This window comes from Glycine soja, chromosome 7, assembly GCF_004193775.1.
Source record: "Glycine soja cultivar W05 chromosome 7, ASM419377v2, whole genome shotgun sequence".
Lineage (NCBI taxonomy): Eukaryota > Viridiplantae > Streptophyta > Magnoliopsida > Fabales > Fabaceae > Glycine > Glycine soja.
In genome coordinates this window covers 1,834,625-1,858,435 of record NC_041008.1, presented here as the reverse complement: position 1 = coordinate 1,858,435, position 23,811 = coordinate 1,834,625, and the positions used below count along the sequence as shown (strand labels likewise).

Sequence of the window (23,811 nt, the reverse complement as noted above, 5' to 3'; positions counted from 1 at the left end):
AGTTTTGTCTAGGAATATAATCTATTTTTCTTAGAAATATTTATTTAAATTTTGAAATCTCCTACTAACAAAAAATTAACAAAACTAACAACTAATATTTATGGATAATTTTTTTTGTTAGATCGAGGTAATTCTTGAATGACTTGGTAATGTTTTTGCTACAAAAAGAAGTTACGATGATAAGACGTGCTTAAGTTTTTGTGCTCTTATTATGAGAAGTGATTTTTATTAAATTCGTGAGTGGTCTGGGTGCTTCACACGCTATGAGCAAACCCAATAGAAAAAGTGAGAAATAAAAAAAAAGATCAACATTAAATTGCATTGAAAATTCGCCGAGTCAATACTTGTTCTGAAATATTGTACCGTTATAGAAGGGCTCAATAATTTATCCTCATTTGTGAAAGTTGTATACCTTAAAAAATCCTAAGTTTAACTTTTGAGAGAGACAAATTACTTCATCTCTCTAATCTTTTGACTTTAATCGATATTGATTTGAGAGTCAAAATCTTTACATAGACACCTTTTTTATACGAAGCAAAGAAGAATATCCAACTGAATGTTTTGGAATCTATAGTTAAAAGTCAAATTCCTCTAAGATCTTAAGGTATGTGATTACTCTCTCCCCTTGAGCTTGTGCTTAATAATACTCTTCTATTATTGTTATAAAATTCTGATTCTCGGTTTCCATCCTTTTGTTATGGTATTGAAATCCCTTAGTTTCAAAACATCTTTGTCTATATTTTTGTTTTAAAATCTGGTCAAAAGCACCTTTTTTTTTAATATAGTTTTTTGCTTAACAGAAGGCTTTGTTTTTAGTTGATCAATGTTGTCAATGTATTATTGTGAAATTTCTAGTCTCAAAATTAAATTCTTTTATACATCCATGTTTTTTTTTTAATTCATCAATTGACGATTGTGAAATCCCTAATTTTAAACATATATTTATCTTGTTCAATTCTTAATTTCAAATAATTTTCTTTTAAACCATTTTTATTTTCAAATCTCAAAAATAGTTCCCTCACATAAGAAATGAGGAAGGGATATAAAGGTAATTGCAGCAATCATAGTACTGAAACTCAAAAAATAAGCGCCAATGAATTGATTCTCATTGCGGGTTTCAGTGAAAATGCCGAATCCGGATGAGAGTGAGAGGAATGCAGCAGCAAGGAAGCTTGGACGTGTGGGGGAGAAGCTCCTCAAGAACTCTTCTGTTCATAAACTTCTGCCACTGCTTCAACTATTGTATTTTAGTGACTCTTATGAATTTTGGTACAAACTTTAACAACATTGTTACAACACAACATGCCTTCCAAGCTTATGGTATTTTTGGTTTTCTAACTTTTTGAAATTGGAGCTGCTACTATCAACCCTGGGACAAGAGCTAACCGAGCCAATTCAAGAATCACTTGTATCTTCAAAGAAGGCTTTGATTTCCATTAAACTTTTGAGGCTCACAGATGAGGATGTTAAGATTTCAGTTACATCTTGCCTCATTGAGATTACAAGAATCACTGATGTCCCTTATGATGATGGACAAATGAAGGTACGGTATTAATTTTACTTTGATGTATTTGTATTTTTTTTATTAAATTATTCAAGTATACTGTATAGTGTATACTATAAATATGATGTTAATGCTTTTTTTTTTCTTCTGTAACCATTATTTTTCTTGTTCAAATTACGATAGTATAGCATTTCATTTTATGGTTAACAGGAAATCTTCAAGCTTATAGTGGCATCTTTCGAGAAATTTTCTCACATATCTGGTCATGAAAAAGCACTTGACATACCTGGCTATTGAAATGTTTAAGCATTTTCTGATATTTATAAGGTTAGAGCCTTGACGTCTTTAATTCGTTTCTTCCTGTTCCAAACTTTTATATGTTTCTTTTATTCCAATTACTTTCCTTGAACTTGTGTTGAATAATATACTTTTATGTTATTGTTGTAAAATTTTGATTCTCAATAGTTTTTCTCTTTTTACTATAGTTTTGAAATCCCTAGTTTCAAAATATTTCTTTCATATTTTTTACTTTCATTTTTGGTTTTGAGATCTTCAAATGTCAAAGTTATTTTATTCTCGGTCTCAAAATTGAGATTCATGTATTGCTATAAAATCTCTAATCTCAAAATTAGGTCCATCTATACATCAATTAGTTATTGATGAATATTGAATCCCTAACATTGTAAACTCTTCTATATTGAAAAATATTCATAAGTTGATAATGAGATAGTTATTTATCTTTGTGAATTTGATAATGGAGTGGTCAACTTACATTATTTTCTAATTACTTTTCATCTTATAACATTTCCATAAATCTACATAAAGATATACATGCATATGAAAAACAGAGGAAATATAGCATAAAAGATTACATTAAGAAGTTGCTCTGCTTATGAACTAAAGAACACTTGAGAAACATCCACCCTACATGTCCAAGTTGCTTTATTGTGTTTCTCTCTGATAAATCTTCAGACTCATTAGTAGACACTTTTTTCTGCCTCAAGGTTTGTACATTCACACTCTAAACTATTTTATAGCCCTAATCTAATGTAGTCGTTGTGAACAATTATTATATCTTGTTGCTTGTGTATTTATTTTTAATTGAACACTTAGCATTGCATGACTCTTATGTGTTACTTACACATTAGCGTCTATTAGTCTATTATGTGAACAACTACAATTTCCATTTAGGTGTGTAATATAATTTTTTCTTAAATATTTTTTTCTTCTAAAATTTGATTATAAGAATTGTAAGTTTAATTTTCATGGACTTTTCTTATGAATATTTTAACATTGTTAATCAATTGGAAATTACTCTTAGTATGGTTTAATGAAAGTGATTGGATTTTAACTTATGGTATTTTTTATAGTAAAAAATATGAAATTTTATAATTTTGAGTGAAAGATATAGATACACAAGACAAATCCTCTTGTAAGAATTCAAGTTGTTATATAGTACGTTTGAATTAGATTTATGGTGAAAAATAATTAATTAAACTTTCATGGTAAAAACAAAATAATAATTTTATCGAGTAAAATTGATTTATGTATGTTATTCAAACACCTTAGTAATCTATTGAACAGAGTAGAGTAGAATGAATAGTATTTTTTATAACAAAAAATATGAAGATGTTTAATTTTGGGTGAAGGATAGAAATATACAATACAAATCCTCTTGCACACCTCAATAACAATTCAAATTTAAAAAATTGACGTACTAGATACTCTACTCAGCGGTATGCAAGTGTGTGTTAGTGACACATAAGCTCTGTAATTCAAAAAAATATTATACGAGCAAGTGGTATAATGGTAATTGCAGCAAGAATATTACCGAAGCTCAGCTCATCAGCACTGTCCTGGACGCTCAAAAACAGGCATTAAAGCGCCAATGAGGAAGAAAAGAAATGACCCGTTTAAAGCTTTTTCCTTTTTTCTTTTTAAGGTAATCAAAATCAAATAAAAGGAAAAAAAACAACAAAAAGTAATCCCAGTAAAGTGTTGATTTTCAACCCAGAAACAAACTGAATGATGTATGAAATTAATAAATCATTGACTGAAAGTGATGATTTTTGTGTGTGCCTGCTTGCATGTCCATCACTTGGCCTTAAGCCCTTGAATTTGGGTCCGCTGAGTTGTTTGCAGCTAGAGTGAGTCTTAGGGCTATAAAAAACGGTTTTTTAGAGTGCGAATGTGCAGAGCTTGAGGCACAAAATGGCTTCTGCTAATGATTTGACAGAGACAGAGAGGAGCACAGCAAAGAGCCTTAGACATGTGGGGAGAAAGCTCCTCAAGTGCTCTTCGGTTCACAAGCTTCTGCAACTCCTTGATGTAATTTCTAATCTTGTGTTACCTCTGTTTTTCAGATGCATGTATATCTCTCTGCTGGTTTTTTGTGTCATGAATTCTGCTGTGTCTTCTGAAATTGATCGTGAATTTCCATCAGTTGGACGATCATTTGTTTAAGAGATTTGTTGCTGTCTGTAATTTCTTATATTCGGTGTAGATACATGTTTTCTTCACAACCATTCTGTGATACAGTTGTTTATCTTCATGTTTGGTATTTCTGAACTCAAATGGATTGGGACGCCCAAATTTTGGATTTTTACCAAAGAGAATGTGTAAAAAAAATGTCTTTCATTTTTTCTGAAGCCTTCAAGTTTTCATTTTTCCTGAATTTTGTAAGTTTGAGTCTCTTTGGGTCCCTGTGGCTCTATTCACTTATCTAATGGGGCGTTTGTCTGAAAATCCCTTTTCCTATTTCCGAATCATTGGTTGAATAGAGTGACTGTCAGGTCCATCTTTATAAGCCCATTTGGATTTGGAAGTCCAAATCCTCCTTGAAGATCAAGTTTTTAATTTGAACTGTGGTGCTTGATAGAATTAATAGTTAATGCTAGTGACATTTTGTTACTGGGGCGGTTCCCATGTTCCCTGGGAAGGGGGATGTTAGGAAAAAGATGCTCTGCCATGGAAACTTGCCATAGGGGTAGTTGTCATTCTAGAAGTAGTTATTGTGGTGGTTATTGTAGTGGTTATTGTAGCGGTTATCGTAGTGGGAGTGCGGTTATTATAGTGGGAGTGCGGTTATTATACATATTTGATAGGCCTTTAAATATCAAGAGGCACTAAATAAAACGTAGAACATTTAGGCATAAGTTTGTTATTTCCTTTCTTCCTCTTGGAGACTACCCTTAGTCTCGAACTTAAGGGAACCACCGCTAACAATTGGTCCGACCTGCCACTCTTCAATGGCGGACACCGAACTTTCCACCGCCTGTGTGGATCGTCTTGAGGCCGCCATGGCCAAACTTGCTGCAATCCAAACTTCCACTACTGCAGCCCAAACTTCCATTGCTTCCAAACTTGATGACATTCTCCGGATACTGAATACCATGGTACCCAGACAACCCTCTCCATCTTCTGCCTTTGAGAAGTCACCATCTATGTCGCCTTTGCTTCCCAAGGTAACCAACCCATCTTCTTCCTCTGCTAAACCACCACCAACAGCAAAAACCATACTGCCTCCACCAACAGTAGAAACCACGTTGCCTCCCCTTCCCATGGCAACTTCCCACCTTCCCGTTAACAAGCACCACACACTCTCCTCCGACCCCCTCCCAACCGCCAGTAACCGGTCCCACACAAAGCCATCCAGTCGCAGCATCCTTCTCTTCGACATTCGCTTCTCCCTTTCTATTGTGTGTGCTGCCACGGTCAGGGACACAAATCTCAACCACCCCTTCCTCCTCATCCTCTTCACCATTCTCGTCGCTGCCAAAGGGCTCTGTCTCCGCAATCATCTTCAGGCACTAATTCTTACACCCATTTTCATTTGAGATCCAGGTTCTGTTTTCTGCACCCAACACCTTGAGGACAAGGTGTTTTTGATGGGCTAGGGAATGTTAGGAAAAAGATGCTCTGCCATGAAAACTTGCCATAGGGGTAGTTGTCATTCTAGAAGTAGTTATTGTCGTGGTTATTGTAGTGGTTATCGTAGTGGGAGTGCGGTTATTATAGTGGGATTGCGGTTATTATACATATTTGATAGGCCTTTAAATATCAAGAGGCACAGAATAAAACGTAGAATATTTAGGCTTAAGTTTGTTATTTCCTTTCTTCCTCTTGGAGACTACCCTTAGTCTCGAACTTAAGGGAACCACCGCTAACAGGGGAGGAGTTACTTTCCCTTGACAGCTACAAATCTGGGAGGCCATGCTAGAGTGCTACTCAAGAACAGCTTAGTAGTTTTGACCTATGGAGTTTGAGGCTCTCTATCTCCTTGATGTTATAACTTAGGCCCCTTTTGTATTTCTTGTTTGGTTGTGACAATTAGTCAAATGAATTTACTACTTTGTTGAATTTGATCGTGAGTTATATTATATGGCTTGTTAATTAGATGCAAACAAATATTTTTTTGTTTATTGGGGATGAATGTATGATTTACCTTCCATTATTGTTTGCTTTGATATTTGACATGTGCTCACAAATTGTGCAATAAAATATGGATATTCAGAAAGGGTTTTGTTTATTCCATCACCTGAGTTGAAAAGATCAAGTGGAATATCAGGTTTAACTCTTCTTTAGTAAAAAAATAAATTGGGAGTTTTCCTCATGTATTTCAGTGCTGCTTATGAATTCTGGGCAAAGTTTAACAACATTGTTACAACAGGCCTTCCAAGCTTGTTGAACTTTGACTTTTTATTTTTGGTTTTCTAACTTTTAGAAATTGGAGCTGCTATTATCATCCCTGGATCAAGAACCAACTAAGCCAATTCAAGAATCACTTGTACCTGCAATGAAGGCATTGATTTCCGATGAACTTTTGAGGCACACAGATGGGGATGTTAAGATTTCAGTTACATCTTGCATCAATGAGATTACAAGAATCACTGCACCAGATGTCCCTTATGATGATGAACAAATGAAGGTACTAATTTTAATTTGATGTACTTGTATTTTTTTATATTAAATTATCCAAGTATACTGTAAAATGTATACCATAAATGATGTTAATGCTTTTTTATAACTATGGTTTTTCTTGTTCAAATTATAATATAGCATTTCATTTCGTTTCATGGTGAGCAGGAAATATTCAAGCTCACAGTGGCATCTTTTGAGAAATTGTCTCACATATCTGGCCGTGGCTATGAAAAAGCACTTACCATACTCGATAATGCCAATAAAGTCAGATTATGCTTGGTCATGCTGGACCTTGAGTGTAATGACCTGGTTATTGAAATGTTTCAGCATTTCTTGAGATATATAAGGTTAGAGCCTTAACAATGTCTCTCTTATCTGTTTCTTCCTGTTTCAAACTTTTATATGTTTCTTTATTTTCAATTACTTATTTAACAAAGGAACATAACTCTATTTCTTCCTGCACCCAACTTTTAAGTTTCTTCTTTATTTCTTCTAAGTGGATATTTGAGATCTGTTGAAATAGTTGACATTTAAACAGTTCTGCATTTTTGTTGAAGCATGTTGTAGTTGATCACAAGACTAGAGGATCATATTTAAATTTCAGTCATGTGTAAGTTTATCTGCATGCTGTCCTGATTGAAATTCTTGAAAACATTTGTTAGACACCCTCCCATTGCTAAGGTGTATGTTAGGAAGATAGGGAAGGGCAGCAGGACATTGGGTTTCACCTGGGCATTGAGGAAAATAGTAGAGATAACCATCAGCGATATTTAAAATGCAATGAATAGAATCAGTTGTAAATTTGAAATGAAAGCAATGAGAGGAAGGGAGGAGGGATAGAGGGGGTGAGCAAGTTACAAGTGTGAGGAGCAAGGGGACGAAGCAGATCCAGGATCCTGAAGTGTCTGCATTGTCTGTGTTAGAATTGAAACCATTTATTAGCTTCCACCTAACAGGTTAAGTGGCTGTAAGGTGAAGGCTCACAGATGATTTTATATCTAACAGTCTCTATCTGTTTGGGTGAGCTTTTGTATCAGTTCTTGTACCAGAGGGATACTAATATCACTTTAGTATCAGTAGAAACAGAAGAAATTTGAGTGAATACTTTCAGTAAAACATGGCTCTATTTTACAGTTCTCCTATCAATTTACTTGAGATGCTTCTGAAGATGAAGCAATTTTCTTGTGAATTCTTTGTGTTGTACGTATTCAAGAATGAAGCAGTGTAGCCAAGGAAATTAAGGTCTCCTTTGCATTTTCCTTTTGCAAATGACTAGTCATAGATGAAACATTGGGTAGTTGTTTTACATTAATAAATGCTGATGAAAATGCAGATTGCTTGCTACTAAAACAAAAGTTGATTGCCTTTTCCTTTTTTTTCCCCACCTTTAAGTTTTCATTCACTTCTAGAATTATTAATTACTTAAAGTATTTGCTCAATTTAAAGGTCAGACCATCCCTGTAATGCAATTCATTCAATGGAATCAATAATGACCCTGATTTTGCAAGAAATTGAACAAATTTCCCCAGCTCTTCTTAGACCTCTGTTGGATAGCGTAGGGAATGAAAATCAGGTAACATGCTTTGCATGATGTTGATCTCTTATCTTTTTGTTTCTTTGATTTATTTGCTTATTTGTTATTTCATGTCCTTTTATGTAATTTACAATCTAGTTTGATTTATTTTCCCAGATTATTTCACCTATGTCTTGGTCATTGGGGGAGAAAGTAATTAGCAACTGTGCTGTTAATCTCAAGCCTTATCTCATGAAGGCGGTGGAGTCCTCAGGCAGAGCTCTAAATGAGTATGCACAGATACTAACTGATATTTGCCAGAACCAATCTGAATCCCCTCAGTGTGATGATTCAAATGGTTCTAAGAAGACAGTGGTGAGTTTTACTTGCAACACTCTATCAGATAAACTGTTATAGCTAATATGTGATATTCTTGCTTAGTATTAATTTTGCTGCATATTGGAAACCATGGAAGAATTTAGCTGAATTCTGCAAGTTCTCTAGAACCTTGAATGTTGCAGTTGTTTCTTTAGTATGTTAAATGTTTTCTAAAAATGTTTCAAATCATAAGCAGACTGGTTCTCCTTCTTGAAATATGCCCAAAAAGCATAGGCATACTAAAAACTCGAGTAGGAAATGAACAGCTGTCAACCATGTCACCTGTGTTCCATTCAAGGAGGAAGCTCTGATCAAATTCCAGCAGAGAAAAATAACCACTCTAGCTGATTGCTAATAAACCAGTAATTTACCATCAAAATATTCTTGCTCACTCAAGCTGTTCCCATATGTAATAACACTCTAGTTCTGTTACAAGGGGTTGGGGGATATGGATGGTGCCTATCACTATTACATTGAAATCTTCATATTTTTTTATTGTTATTTGCAACAAATTGTCACTTGATTTTAGTCTTTGAGCTAAGTTAAGATTGGTGGTGTTGCAATGCTTCAGGTTCAGGAAGCTGAGAACAAGCTTGATGTTCCTAAAGATGCAGAGGAACAATCATGTGATGTAAATTATCTTTTTCCCTTCTCAATGAGTTATTTGATTATAGGTGGTTCCTTTCACTATTACATTGATATCTTAATATTTTTTGTTGTTATTTGCAACAAGTTGTTACTTGATTTCAGTCTTTGAGCTAGATTGAAGTTAGGATTTGTTGTGTTGCAATGCTTCAGGTTCAGGAAGCTCAGAACAAGCTTGATGTTTCTAAAGAGGCAGAGGAACAACCGTGTGATGTAAATTATCTTCTACCCTTCTCAATGAGTTATTTGATTATGGATGGTTCCTTTACTATTACATTATCTTCATATTTTTTTAATTGTTATTTGCTACAAGTTGTTACATGATTGTAGTCTTTGAGCTAGATTGAAGTTAGGATTGGTTGTGTTACAATGCTTCAGGTTCAGGAAGCTGAGAACAAGCTTGATGCTCCTAAAGATGCAAAGGAACAACCATGTGATGTAAATTATATTCTGCCCTTCTCAATGAGTTATTTGATTATGGATGGTTCCTTTCACTATTACATTGATATCTTGATATTTTTTTTGTTTTTATTTGCAACAAGTTTTTACTTGATTTTAGTCTTTGAGCTAGATTAAGTTAGGATTGGTTGTGTTGCATTGCTTCAGGTTCAGGAAGCTGAGAACAAACTTAATGTTCCTAAAGATGCAGAGGAACAACCAGTTGATGTAAATTATTTTCTGTCCTTCTCAATGAGTTATTTGATTATTAAATTTTCCTTTAAATACAATTACAACGCTTGCTTAGTTAAAAGCAACTGTCAATATAGATGCAGTATTAAACTTTTAACTTAATCAGGAAACCAAGGGGCATGAACTGGATATTACTGGTGAGAGAGATGTCCAAATTTTGGATGATACAAAGTCAAACATAAGAAGTGGTACTTCTGCCATGGATGGTGAATCGATAAACATATCTGGTTCAAAAAGGAGACCACATTCTGCAATAACTAAGAACTCCAAAAGAGGAAGTGCAAAAGCCAATTTGGAAACTGACAATTTAGAGTCTGTTCAGGAACCAAAATCAGAAATGCAGTTGAATACTGTGCCAAGGAAGAGGGGCCGTAAGCCTAATTCTTTACTGAATGCAGAGGAAGGCTATGATCACTCATGGATTTATCAAGAAAGAAAACCTGGGAAATCAGCTCTATCCAGGAAGGCTTGCAATTGCAGTTCTCCATATCCATCTTCTGAAAAACCTACTTCCAGAAAGGATAAGTTGCATCGGAAGCCTAAAACTGTAAGTGAAACTCTAGTTTCTATGTTGAAAAGTGAGAACATAGCAAAACCTGCCCAATCCAGAAGGACTCAAAATATTGGCAGTGATTTTCCAGCTAATGATACAAGTGAACCTAAACATAAAACTGATGAGAATACGGATGCTGCTCCTGTAAATAATAACATTCCTGATGGACGTCATATCAAATGCGGTCAGCCAAGGAAAATAAATAACACTGGGAATCAAGATGTTCATTCCAATTCTCTGTCAATATTAAAGGAAGACAACTTGAATTCTCTTCTTGAGAAGACTTCTCTGGATTCCCCAGCAGTTAGGTTGGAAAAGGAATCTGAAGTAAGGAAGGATTCTGAAATAAAACCCATTAGGAAAATCAAATTTTCTGTAAGGGTTGATGGGAAACTTGTGGCTCCAGAATCAGTTGCTAAGAGGGAACCTAGCGCTTCTTGTGGATATGAGGGGAAACACAAGTCATTTGTGAATATTGAGCTAGAAAATATAGAAGAGAGCAGATCCTCAGCTCAAACAGATGTTAAGAAAAGGAGGAGGCTTAATGCTACTCCTAATAAGGGTGTCAACAAATCATCAGCTGTGAAGGTATAGCAAGTACCTTTTTACAATCCTCCAGAACAACACGATATATTAGTAAAACCTCACATGTTTTGTCTTTTGGGGCTGATGTCTCCACTTTTTAGGAGCTGATTGTAGAATCTGCAAGTAAAACGTTAGGTGGTGTCAAGGAAACCCCACAAGCAAGTTTGAGGAGGAGACACATTACTGCGAATGTAGAGGTATGCATTTGAAATTCATCGGAGTTATTGAAATTTTAGTTTTTTCCAATAAAACCCCCCATGAAATTTCATTGATTTACACTGGAAGGTCCTTAATGTGTGATACTCTCTAAGATTATGTACTAATTATGCAAACAAGATGATATGCCTTGGAAAGTCTAATGGCAGTATAGTGTTCCTATTGCTGCTTTTGACTTCTTAATTAAAGATTTATATCTGATCATCTCTCATTGACCAATGCCTATTCTAAAAATTGTACTCTGTTCTCCTCACTACTACATAGCAATAGTGGCATAAACTCTAACTAATAATATTTGACATAATATTTCAAGCTTTTGACAACGGTTTGAATTAGATTATTGTTCTCAATGTTGTGTGTATACCGGAAATTTCCTCTTCTATTAATTTTTCCTCCTAATTTATACCCTATTAACTTTTTTCTCTCTCAATAAATTGCTGTTTGCTGTACATTTTTTCTTCAGGCATCTGAATCTTGTGATGATGGTAGCTCATTGGTTTGTAGAAGGATCAAGGTCTGGTGGCCAAAGGATAAGATGTAAGTATCTCAGTAGCTTATTTTGTAACCTATTTCTATCTCTGTATTCCTCTATTTCCAATTTCTAAGCAAGTATACTGTAGCCTTAGCTACATTAGACCCTATGATGTGCAGGGATAAAGGAGAATAAAAAAAAACACAAGTGGGCTTTTCTTCCTCTTGAACGCTTTTGTGAAATATTTTTGCTAAACCATCTTGGTTCTAACATTTAGGTTCATGCTTATGAACTATGGGTTTAGGACAATACTTATATTTAGAGGGAACTTTGTTATAAGTCATAGTTGTGTTCGGAAGCATAGACACATAAAAATGGAGGATGAAGGTTTACCATGAGCCACCTTTTTATGATGTGAACTTCCTCTGTCAATACTTAATAGAGTTGGCATGTGCAATACTTTTATATTTTGGTGGAGATTGTTTAAAAAAGTTAATTGTAAAGGATTCTTTTTGAATTTTTATATTTCGAAATAACCATCCATGTCTTGCAAACTCATTCAGTAGGTTTATAAGATAATTGCATGTGCTTTTGAAAATAGAGTGGAGGCACTTATGATCATCTACCATCTCTTTTCTCTTGGTTTGCCTATTGGATTGTGTTAGAACATTTGAATTAAGAATCATGCTATGTGATTTAAATAAAGAATTCAAAGAAGGTTGTTTTTTAACTTTAGCTTTAGAGCTAAATGCTATGCTGTGGAAGTTTTTTCTTTTAAAGATATCGGTAGGTTGTTATTTAACATCTTCCCGAAACCTACTAAATGTTTATCTTGTTTCGTAATTTTAGTTTAAGTGTGTGTGTGCTGTTGTTGCTTGCTTTATTTTATCCAGTAATTCCGTGTGTGATTCTTTACTTCAGGTTTTATGAAGGTGTTATTGATTCTTATGATCCTATCAAAGGAAAGCACAAGGTGAGATGCCTGTTACTGATCTTTTTTTATTTTTTGTTGAGGCTTTTCAGCTCTAGTATTCGTTCATGCATCTTTGCATATTTAGGCTTTATATGTTGCTACTTATTTGGAATGCATTATGTATGCTATTCTATAAATCAAAACCATGTAACATGCTGATTCAAGATATTCTAGTCCTTGTGTTGCAAACAGTAGCATTGACTCTGATAATATCTTGGTGGCATATGACCTTTTAAACCATTCTTTTTTTCAATATTACTAATCCTGTGGTAAGTTTTATCTTTCTTTTTTGGGCTTTGTAACTACAAAGTACAATTTAGTTTAAGGCTTTAACTATTGAAAAGCATGGATTTTTATTTATTCATGTGCCTGGTTTCTCCTCATGAAAGTAGGTAACAATATTTTCTGTTTTCATTACTTGTTTTTACTATTAATTACAAAGTGTTACTTTGTTTTTACTTTATTTTCTGTTTTCAAAGATTTGTTTAGGAAATAAAAATCATAGACATTTTGCCAAACCAAATAGGTCCTAATATTTCTTTCTGATGGTTTCCCAACTTTAGCACTCATTTTCTAAGGTATATGAAAACAGTAAGAGCTAGAATTTAAAACTTCTGGCTACTGAACTGTAAGACTTACTGCCTTACCTGAGAGTTGAAAGGAAAATGTTATTACTCTTATATTCTCATTTTTTCACTCTTCTTGTGCACAATTATTTAAAACAAAATTATTCGTGTGAGTTAGACTTACACTTAACTTTAAAAGTATAAACCATTGAATAAGTTTATAATTATATTTGTTAATATTTTGGATTGCTTTTCAATAGATTTTGTATGCCGATGGTGATGTTGAAGTGTTGAACCTCAAAAGACAGCGTTGGGAACCAGTTACTGTAGATGTTTTGTTACATGAGGTGACCATAAAGCTTTGATGCTTATTTAATTACCGCGTGTTTGTGTGTTGCTGATGATTTTTCATAGATGAGGTGAGTATCATGTTTTGATGCTTATTTAATGATTGTATGTACATGTGTCACATGTATGTGCTGCTGTTTCCGTTTCATTAGATGAGGTGAATATAAAGCTTAGATGCTAATTTAATCATTGTATGTTCTTAAGTGAGTGCATGTGTGTGTAGTATGATATTGTATTATAAATTTAATTCATGCATGCCTGATATTCTGCTATCAGGAAGGACTTGCACATCAGAGGCATGCACAAGCATCAGACATGTAAGTATAATCTGGTCTTGAAGGACATAAATGCTTAATATTTTCTAATTTGATAATTTTTTAAAATGGAATAAATAATATAATAGATTAGCATAGCAGTCTTTTGCTTATTTTTTTATAAACATCGCATGACTCTCTTAATTTAAAATTAAAAATTTTCGTTCCTTTCCCTTTCCCTCCAAAATCTCAAATTCAAACATACCCTAAGACATCTCATAAGAGTAAAGGATCTCTCTTGTTTTGTCTAAATATTTATACCTTCATTAATCAATAATGCTACTGATAGATGCCATTACTCCTACATAATAATAAGTTTACTGTTGTGCTTTTTATTGGCCCAAATAACTGGTCATTAGTAAGTGTAATCTTAACATGTGGGTCTACTCAGTATGACTCTTTTATGTAAGTACCTCTATTATGTATTTTAGATGCATTGAAATTTTGTTATTAATAAAGCACTGTTTTCATTACTTGTTATGTTTCAACTTGTCATTTTTTCTTTTCCGAATCCAGTTTCAATTGAAAGAACCTCAAACTAGAAGGTTTTTTCTCTTATATGTTATTTTAAATCCCTCGAACTATATCATATCTATAGTATAGCAGACATAATTATCTTCGATTTCATACCAATAACAGGCCTTTTATCTAATAATATGATTGTTGAGTTGGTGTCCTCAACTAAGTTCTATACAGTTTTTTTGCTATTAATCCTTATCTGATATATTAAGCTTATACTGTCAAGTTATTCATAATGTACAGAGCAGAAAATGGCAAGGAAAAATCCGCATTGGAGTCAGCCAAGGGTGCAAATATAAATTCTCAGTCCAGGTTAGTCTCCATGCTAGGCAAGATATTTAGGTAAAGCAGGTGTGTTATTTGGATCCTTATTGGAATTTTTTAATGGATCAGTAGGGGAAGAGCTTCAGCTTCTGCAGGCATCTTCAAATCTGTGAAATCTGCGGATACTTCTGCTGTTGATTTGGCTGATGATTCACCTATCATTTTTAGCAGAAAAGACTCTAGGACACCTAAAACCAAAAGAAGAAGGGTGTAAATGAAGAAGGGCATGAAAAAGGTTACCAGCTACGGGCCTCAATGCAGTGAAGCTGTGCAGTGTTTACTAGTTAGTCTTGTTTTGTTTCATAGTTAGTGTCAAGAACCCTGCAAACTGGTTAGTCTCTAGCATGGTTTGATATATTATGGTGTCTAAGACTATTTTCTTCAGAAGGGTTTTTTCACACCCTTTTCAAAACTTGGTTCCATATAGGTAAATTAAGTCATCTATTTGTGTTAGAATAGAAGGGTTTGTTCATTCTTGTTGATTGGCAAGGTTAGTATTCTTGAATAACAGAGGAAATGATTTGTCACCTTTGATTCCGCATGGATAAGGGACTGGCTTCATAGGGTGAATTTCTTCAGGTCTCTCAAAAGTACTTAACATTTATGGTCCCTTTGATGCCTTAGAAAATGAAAAGGACTGACTTCATCTTTGATTTTAAAAATGGGCTTGAGAAACATAACACACGAGAACAACACAAAAGTCTAAATTTTTGTGAAAGACGAGAACATATAATGTACCCTCACACTATTAAACCTCTCCCATGTCAAAATTATAACCTCACTGGTTGACAATATTGTTCTTGTCATCACTATCGGTGGTCGGCATATTATATAATTTTTTGTATTATTATGTTTAATATTTTTGCATATCAAACATCATCATAGAGATACAAAACTAAAAAGTTGTGATGTGATTTAAATGGTATTACTTTATTGTATTTGAATTGTCCTTGAGTATGTACCAAACACACTACACACCTTTTAACATTTTGCTAATTTTGACGCGTCAAAAATTTATGTTGTGATTGTGCTAATAGCAAGTTTTTGTAAAAAAAAAAAAAGTGTTTTTTCAAAGACGAGGTGTTTAATAAAAAAAATATTTATAACCAGTGTTCAATTCAAATTAAATTCTGTTATTTTAAGTTCTAATAAAATTTTATTATTTTTAAAATATTATTGCTATACTTTACTATTATGTTCTAATTTAAATTAAACTAAATATTATTTTTGTATTTGATTAATTGAAATAATATAATAAAATAATTTAATATTTATTATTAAACAATTATATATAAAAAATATTGGTTTAATTACATATTTGGATTTTTTTAATTAGCAAGGGATCCAATTTGCAATCTTTTTCACATTTTCTTTTTTCTTAATCACCTATCCAACTTATTTGATCCCTACGGTTTAATTATTTTATTTCAATTTTATTCTTATAGTTGTCATTTTTCTACTTTTTGAGATGAACCTAGATTGAAGGAGTCATGCCACATTTATTAGTAAGTTGATACTTATGACGATGACTAAAAGATAAAAAAGATTAAATTTTTTATATACTTATAAGAGCTAAAATGAGATGTTTAAACTATAAAAATTAAATGAGAAAGTTGTTGTAGCTCTAGAGATGAAAAAGGTAATTAACTAAAAAAATGTTTATGTCTACGCATTTGCAAGGATTAACATGCTTGTTTGGGACAAGTCTCAGTCAATCTGTGACTCTTTTTTTCATATCACATTAGTGGAATTTTTTCTTCTTTTTCCCCCTCATGCCTCTCTTTTTCCAACCTACATACACCCTCAAAATGTACATCAATCGCTCCTTTATCTAGTTATCTTCTCCGTAGCTAAACTTGTAAAATTTATTATGAGTTATTTTAGATAAAATAAAATAAAATAAAATCTAATGACGCATTGCAGTGCAAGGGTAACGTCTGCAGTTACGCTAAAAAAAATTACAGCACCCTCATATATGTTAAGCTACAGTCTGGTAAATTAAAAGCATTGGCATTACAGCATCATAGGGTCAACTTCATGCTTGAATCAGCACAGCAGAGCTTTAGTTTGATGTTGTTGACATAGTTTTTAACTTTAAAGTCAAAAGGCAGAAAAATACTACTCACCAAACCTTTTGAAAACAAACTTTCCCATACTGTTTATACACTATTGCATTCGACATTCAATGTAAATGTAAGGTGAATGTTGGACATTGGACGGAAAGAATTCCTTTCATTGGGTTGGGGTTGTTGATTTTGGGCCATATTTACTCAATTACTCTAATACTAAGACCTCGAATTTCGTTCATACACCAACCCATGCAGCATATTTCGCCTTTCCCACTTAACAAAAGACTATGATTCCGTTCCCACCTCCCTTTTCTTGTTGTATACAAACAATGACAAATATCACTGATCCATGGTGATGGTAGATCCAAGCCCCCACATTGCATGACATTATAGGCAGATTTCGCTTGACCAGTCTACAAAATGGAGAAAATATGGCAAGTCTTTAAATTGTGATGGTTGCACATTACATCACTTCTGTATTATAATTATAATTATTACTTTGCTAAAAAGTCTTCCATCACAAAAATATGTGCAAACTAAAATTCTAAAATATTTCTAGTTAGGATCCTCTCCAACAAGTTCTCTCTCCCCACTTTAACAGTCTAAATCAGACTCGTAATTACATATATCTCAATCCCATCATAAATTTTAAATATTCGGATAATATAATAATTTGAGATTTTTAAAAAGAAAATAATGGAAACGAAATTTGCTTGATTTTAAAAATGGAAGGACTTGATTTAATTAGTCTGAAAAAACTTGAAGGACTGCATTCTTTAACAGTCTAAATCAGAAGGACTAAAAGTATAATTAAATGTTTTCATATTATTAAAAATGCTTATAAGTTTTAGATCCTGACATTTCGCATACTTTTGAAGAGACTAAAGAGAATTGACGCATGTGAAAATAAAAATCACATAAATGAAGAGAAGGTGCAATGTGTAGATAGTGCATTATTTTTCGATGATCTATAGGTGTATTTTGTAATTGATGGAAACCAAGTTATGAAAATGGGGAATAACGCTGCAAGCGAAAGAATTCCAAACGGTAGTTCAAAGACTACTTAATTATCATATTAATTTATTATTTAATTCAAAGATTTGTGTCTTTTTGTTTAAGTTTATGTTGTCACAAAAATAATTATATTGCCAGATATACGTACATAATAATGAAATTTAGGGTTCAATTATTGTCAGATTCTGTATGCGAATGCGATGTTTCATGCATGGCAGTAATCTTATTTAAGATTACTCGTCTTATTTACGACGATTCGTTTAATCCAATACAGAGACTTATGTTAAATGTATTGGAGAGGTTTTTATTTATAAATTATGTTATACTTATAATTTTTTTTTTTTACAATAACACAACAAAGTTAGAACTTAAAAATTTGCCCAAATTATCCAAAATCTTACCGATAGGTTAACCCTAGCTAGTACTTCTCTCATAATATTTTTATTCATTCATTTAATGTTTTATATAAGATATTAAGTAAAAATAAATATTTAATCTTTTAAAAACATAAATGTTTGATATTTTTATCCCAATAGAACGTAGTTTTAGTCTCTCAAAATTCTATTTTAATCCTATAAAATGTTAATATGATTTTATTTCCAACACCAAGTTTTTAAACTATCAGCATATATATCGTATTACATCTCAAATAGGATTACACTTACTGAGTTTTACAAAACACTAACAAACAAGTCAATTAGACAAACGTATGCATAGTTTCTGAATTAACAATGCACAATCTAACATCTTACATCTCAAAGGGAATCCCACCTATTAAGTTTTGTACCACGTAACAAACAATATATAAACAAACAAACACATATATAGTTTCTAAATTATAACGGAGACGCCTATAAACTATTTTTTATTAAATATGTTTTTATTATATTTTGTCAGTATATGTTCTCAGGACAAATTTTCTTCGCTTATACAAACATTTATACGGGCAAGCTATTTTTCAATTTTAGTTAATTTTTGAATAATAAAATATTATAAGTATTTTTTTTTAAAGTAAATATTAGAAGTGTTAGTTTCACAAAAAAAAAAAATACAGAACTGTAGAATGGAGATTACTCTTATGCATGTAATTAAAATTTGATTACGAGGTAAATAAGTTGTTGCACGATAAAGTAAAATGAGACGAGTTTTACGTCAACTCAAGTTTGAGTTGAAACCGCGTTTACAATTTTAAGTTCACACGTGTACAATGTTATATAAACAATTATATTCAAATAATTTTCAAGAACAAAGTACAAAGTTTGACCTAGTTGCTGAATATACACGAATTCTTTAAACATATGTTAATTACACTTCAACTATCAACCATGTGAATGAAAAATATTCAAAAAATAAAGTAGTTAATTTTAAGATTTTTTTTCTTGAAAGTAAATTAATATAGTCTTTGGTTATTAGTTATAGAATATCTTTAGTGAAAAAGAAGATCTCAAAAAGAAACTTCTCTCCATAAAATATAGTATCGATTCACATTAGCTACAAATTTAAGAACAAACATCATAATAAAAGTCCAATTCAGTAATTATTTGAAGCCATGACATTTTCACAACAGAGATATTTCTTTGCGATATCGATCTGCTGGAGATTCAATTTGCTTCCCTTTTTAATGACGTTTTGTTTAATATTATGATCACGTGATTCGATAGATGATGAAATGGCAGTCTTTAAATTTAAGTGGAATGCGAATAAGATTTGGTATAAATACAAAATTCTACCGTATGAATTATATAATCCTATATATATATAATTAGTTGCATAGCGGTTTTTTTTTAATGGTTGGTGTATATCCTATTTTTTCTTATTATATACTGTAATTTGTTTTTAAAATTATTAAATTATTGTAATTTTTAATTAAAATTTTATTCATGTGGGGTAAGTTGTAATTTATGAATTCAATTTCTTTAGTTTTAAGCAATTGACTTATAACAATAGTTAGTATTTTAATTCTCAGAGTCACAAGTATACAGAGTAAATATTTTCTCAACTTTCTACTGATTTATAACAATAATTTAAATTTAAAAAATTATAAAATATGTAAAAGTTAATCTTAATTACTTTCAGAATATAAAAAAAATAGTATAGTTAATTAATTGAAGTGGGTGAGAAAGGGCCAACGAGTATTCAAATTTATAAATGATTGTTTGGTATAAATTTAGTTTTGGGTTTTAAGAGAAATTATAATTGTGTAAACGTCATAATCTTGGCCTATTCTACAACTTTGTTCTTGAATTGATTGAAGATGCATGAGTTATTGTAAAATTCTGATATTATCTTCTTGAATTTCCAAACAGGTACTTGCTCGCAATATTAGTGATAAATTTTCAAAAACTTGGTCTACCAACTTTGATAAATTTAAAAGTAAATTATACGGTATTCGTAAAAAAGCCACATGATGTAGCTTTATAAAAGGCATCCTTTGGCCATACTGCTTTGTGCCACACTCATCATATTCCATAAGCATCTTCTTCCATCACCGCATTATCCTTCACAATTCATTTTATTTCTTAAGATGCCAACTGACACGTCATCAGTTTCCGGCGAAATCGTGTGTGTGACCGGTGCCGGCGGTTTCATAGCCTCTTGGCTTGTCAAACTTCTCTTAGAGAAAGGCTACACTGTGAGAGGAACCGTGAGAAATCCAGGCACGCATAATTTAATTTGTTTGTTTAACGTTGTTGGTTTAGGTAGCTGAAATTTAGATATGTTATGCATGCATGGTTGTTAATAAAATTATATATCTATCAGATGATCCGAAGAATGGTCATTTGAAAGAGTTGGAAGGAGGCAAGGAGAGGCTAACTCTGCATAAAGTTGATCTCTTCGATATTGCCTCCATTAAAGCAGCTCTTCACGGTTGCCACGGTGTCTTCCACACCGCTTCTCCGGTCACCGACAACCCTGTCAGTTTTCTCTCCCTCTTTCTCCTTTCCTTCAATCCATCATTATCATTTTCTGAACCGCCCAATCAGCTAACTACACATTAATTATTATTTTACAAAAACATTTGTTCAACTTTGTTTATTTTATTAAATAAGTTAATTGTTCAATCTTTACAGAATATATCTTTAGAAAAGTATTAAATTAAAATTAAACCGATTATTAATCTCATAATCAATTACATAAAAGTTTATTAAAGATCTAATATTACCGGTAGTTACAATAAACTAGTAAATTTTAAAAATATATATTTTAAAACATAATTAAATTATAAACTATTTAACTAAGTTTTATATATTTTGTATAAAACCTATAATATATTCTTTTTTCTATATTTACTTGATTAGGAGTTTCCCAACCACCAACATTTTTTTTATTTCCGTGGGACACCATCACACGGTACATATTTCTCACTGTGGCACATTTGTGTACTAATCATTTCACCAGAAAAAAAAAAAAAAAAGAACAATTGATTTTGTACTAAATTGGTGATATAATGAGCAACAATTAATCCTTTGTACGTGGTACTCAGGAAGAGATGGTGGAGCCAGCAGTGAAAGGAACGAAGAATGTGATCATAGCAGCAGCAGAAGCAAAAGTGCGACGCGTGGTGTTCACTTCTTCAATTGGCACCGTCTATATGGACCCCAATACGAGTAGGGATGCGTTGGTTGATGAATCATTCTGGAGTGACTTGGAGTACTGTAAAAACACCAAGGTCAGCAAACTGCTAATTCATTGACTTAAATACTAGGCTATATATTAATTTGTGCGTGACCTCTTACGTAGAACTAACAAGACTTTAATAATTTTCATACTTTGATCAATTAAAAAAAACATGGTCATTAATCTCATATACGAAGGCGCAGCTCAGTTGACAACTTGTAAGAAATGAACTATATATGTTCGATATCTGCAGAATTCATTCTTGGATATAAAGGTGATAAGTACGATTAAATTCTGGACCGAAGATTAATCTCACAGTTGAAATCCCACCGAAAAGCTAAAGACTTTAAGTACGGTGGTTTACCCAAAAAAAAAAAAAAAATGAAGTTGTAATGTTTGAAATGGGAATTTTAATAATTGACCGAATGAGAATTTAACATTTTGAAATAATTAATGGTTAGTTCTTAACTGATGAGGGCTAATTTGCAGAATTGGTATTGCTACGGGAAGACGGTGGCTGAACAAGCAGCATGGGATGTAGCAAAAGAGAGAGGGGTGGACTTGGTTGTGGTGAACCCAGTTTTGGTGATTGGACCATTGTTGCAACCAACCATTAATGCTAGTACAATTCACATCCTAAAGTACCTTACTGGCTCTGCCAAAACTTATGTAAATGCCACTCAGGCTTACGTACATGTGAGGGATGTGGCATTAGCCCACATTCTTGTTTATGAGACACCTTCAGCTTCTGGTCGATTCATATGTGCTGAAAGCTCGCTGCATCGTGGTGAGCTAGTTGAAATTTTGGCCAAGTTTTTCCCCGAGTACCCAATTCCTACCAAGTAAGCTGTGTTTCTTGTCTTTTCTTTTCTGTTACTTTTACTATATATTTTATTTTATTTTTGGACAGAATCCAAAGAATTAAATAACTCCCTAAAAGGCTAAAATGAAATGCCTCCACACAAATGGCTTGAGAAGTTTTGGGGTCAGACATGGCCATATAAGAACCTTCCGAGGTTCATTATTCATGCAAGAAAAGGGGAAAAAAAGAAAAAGAAAAATGAATGAGTCATCACTTTGTTAATTTGGAGTATATAAATGTAAAACATTGTGGAGACAAATTCAGAAAGGTATTGGGCCGTAGGTATACCAAATTTGACTTGTTTATGTATACTAATCTCGGCGTCTAGGACAAGGAGAAAGTTGAGTCAAATTGAAATCCAAGTCTCACAACAATTCAATGATTTCGTCTCGTATGAAAAAATGAGTAGACAGTGCAGTGGACCTCACCACTCTAACCACCAAAGACTCTGCTTGGCTGCTTTCACATTTTACCTAGAAGATTATGTCATATATAATTATATATAGTTGAAATTGGGAAACCTACAACCCAAGACCAATATAAACATTTTATATTATTACATCTCAGTATATTATGGAACTTAACATGATTTTTGACTTGTGCAGATGTTCAGATGAAAAGAACCCGAGAGTAAAACCCTACATATTTTCAAATCAAAAGCTGAAAGATTTGGGATTGGAATTCACCCCAGTGAAGCAGTGTCTATATGACACCGTTAAAAATCTGCAAGAGAATGGCCACCTTCCTGTCCCCCCAAAGCAAAAAGATTCCTATTGAAGTTAGATCCTACCTAGCTAGGTTGCCATAAATTAATTAACAAGTTTAATTCTGGTACAAATTACAATTGTAGTTGTTAATCAATTTATATTTAATCCTTAGAAGTACGTATTTTCAGTTTTTAAGACACACACCACACAAATTGTTGCCTTTTGTAAAAGTATAACCGATAACATTAATGGATTATATTTTGTCATCATATATTTTCTTTTAATTTTTTTTTTTGCTGAATTCCTTTTCTTAATTTACATCAAGTTTTTTTTTTCTGTCTAATTAATCCTTACTTGCTCCCTTCCGAAGGCCAAGCAACTTTCCGTACAATTTGATAAATGTAGGCACTGAGTCTGACCTTGACATTTAGCGCTGGTTTATGTTCACTGAGATTATGTATTTGTTAGTACTGAAAATGAAAGAAATGGGAAGGAAAAAATCATGTAGCTAGGGACACGTTTAACTTTATGAATGATCAGTTTTTCGTCTTTTGGTAAGAGGTCATGTGAATCATGAGCCTCATTATTTTTTTCCTCCAAAATGTTTAAATAAATATACTACGTTACTCAAACTCCATCATTCTCCACAAGTTTCTCCTTTTTCACATTACTTATAAATCTCAAACTTTTTATTTAGATTGGCTATGGCTTATACGCGTGTATATATGTGGGAAAAAGTTTGTTGACGGAAGGATCTTTTTTAATGGTAGCTAGGGAAAGAGGAACTGTTCAACAATGAAACATGAAAAGGTGGTTGATAGTAACAAATACTCATAGTCATAGTGAAGTATCTTTAGATGACTTTTGAAGTGGAGTTACACCTACTCTATTTCAATTATAAATGGGTGTATTTAAATAAATGATTTAGTTAAGCGTTTATTAAGCTTTTACAATATGATAACTATGTTCAAATTTTGACTATGATTTTTTTTAAAAATAAGATAAAAACTTATTTTTAATA

At 32.7% G+C, this 23,811-nt stretch overlaps 3 protein-coding genes across 6 annotated transcripts; all 3 read left to right on the top strand.

The window, feature by feature from the left end:
* The first annotated feature begins 1,126 nt into the window (after window positions 1-1,126).
* Window positions 1,127-1,801, top strand: LOC114419236 (sister chromatid cohesion protein PDS5-like). Its single transcript, XM_028384874.1, has 3 exons — window positions 1,127-1,210; window positions 1,355-1,543; window positions 1,715-1,801. Exons 1-3 carry the CDS (start codon window positions 1,127-1,129, stop codon window positions 1,799-1,801), a joined length of 360 nt encoding a protein of 119 aa, XP_028240675.1.
* Window positions 1,802-3,424: 1,623 nt separating this feature from the next.
* Window positions 3,425-15,182, top strand: LOC114418059. Of its 4 annotated transcripts, none has more exons than XR_003667974.1 (17): window positions 3,425-3,832; window positions 6,228-6,431; window positions 6,590-6,771; window positions 7,871-7,997; window positions 8,115-8,312; window positions 8,887-8,946; window positions 9,114-9,173; window positions 9,339-9,398; window positions 9,567-9,626; window positions 9,757-10,791; window positions 10,890-10,985; window positions 11,468-11,541; window positions 12,398-12,449; window positions 13,276-13,434; window positions 13,640-13,680; window positions 14,440-14,508; window positions 14,590-14,608. XR_003667974.1 is itself a non-coding variant. In XM_028383206.1 (17 exons), the coding sequence occupies exons 1-17, from the start codon at window positions 3,716-3,718 to the stop codon at window positions 14,732-14,734; spliced, it is 2,664 nt and encodes an 887-aa protein (XP_028239007.1). In that variant the 5' UTR covers window positions 3,426-3,715; the 3' UTR covers window positions 14,735-15,182. The 4 variants fall into 4 exon arrangements, 3 of the variants coding, with proteins under 3 accessions (XP_028239008.1, XP_028239007.1, XP_028239005.1); XM_028383206.1 differs by having other exon boundaries at window positions 3,426-3,832; window positions 13,276-13,362; window positions 14,593-15,182; XM_028383204.1 differs by having other exon boundaries at window positions 3,427-3,832; window positions 13,276-13,362; window positions 14,590-15,182.
* A 4,861-nt stretch (window positions 15,183-20,043) lies between these two features.
* LOC114418058 (cinnamoyl-CoA reductase 1-like) lies at window positions 20,044-23,061 on the top strand. The gene is made up of 5 exons (XM_028383203.1): window positions 20,044-20,260; window positions 20,364-20,518; window positions 21,088-21,273; window positions 21,711-22,063; window positions 22,689-23,061. The coding sequence occupies exons 1-5, from the start codon at window positions 20,128-20,130 to the stop codon at window positions 22,858-22,860; spliced, it is 999 nt and encodes a 332-aa protein (XP_028239004.1). The 5' UTR covers window positions 20,044-20,127; the 3' UTR covers window positions 22,861-23,061.
* Window positions 23,062-23,811: the final 750 nt, after the last annotated feature.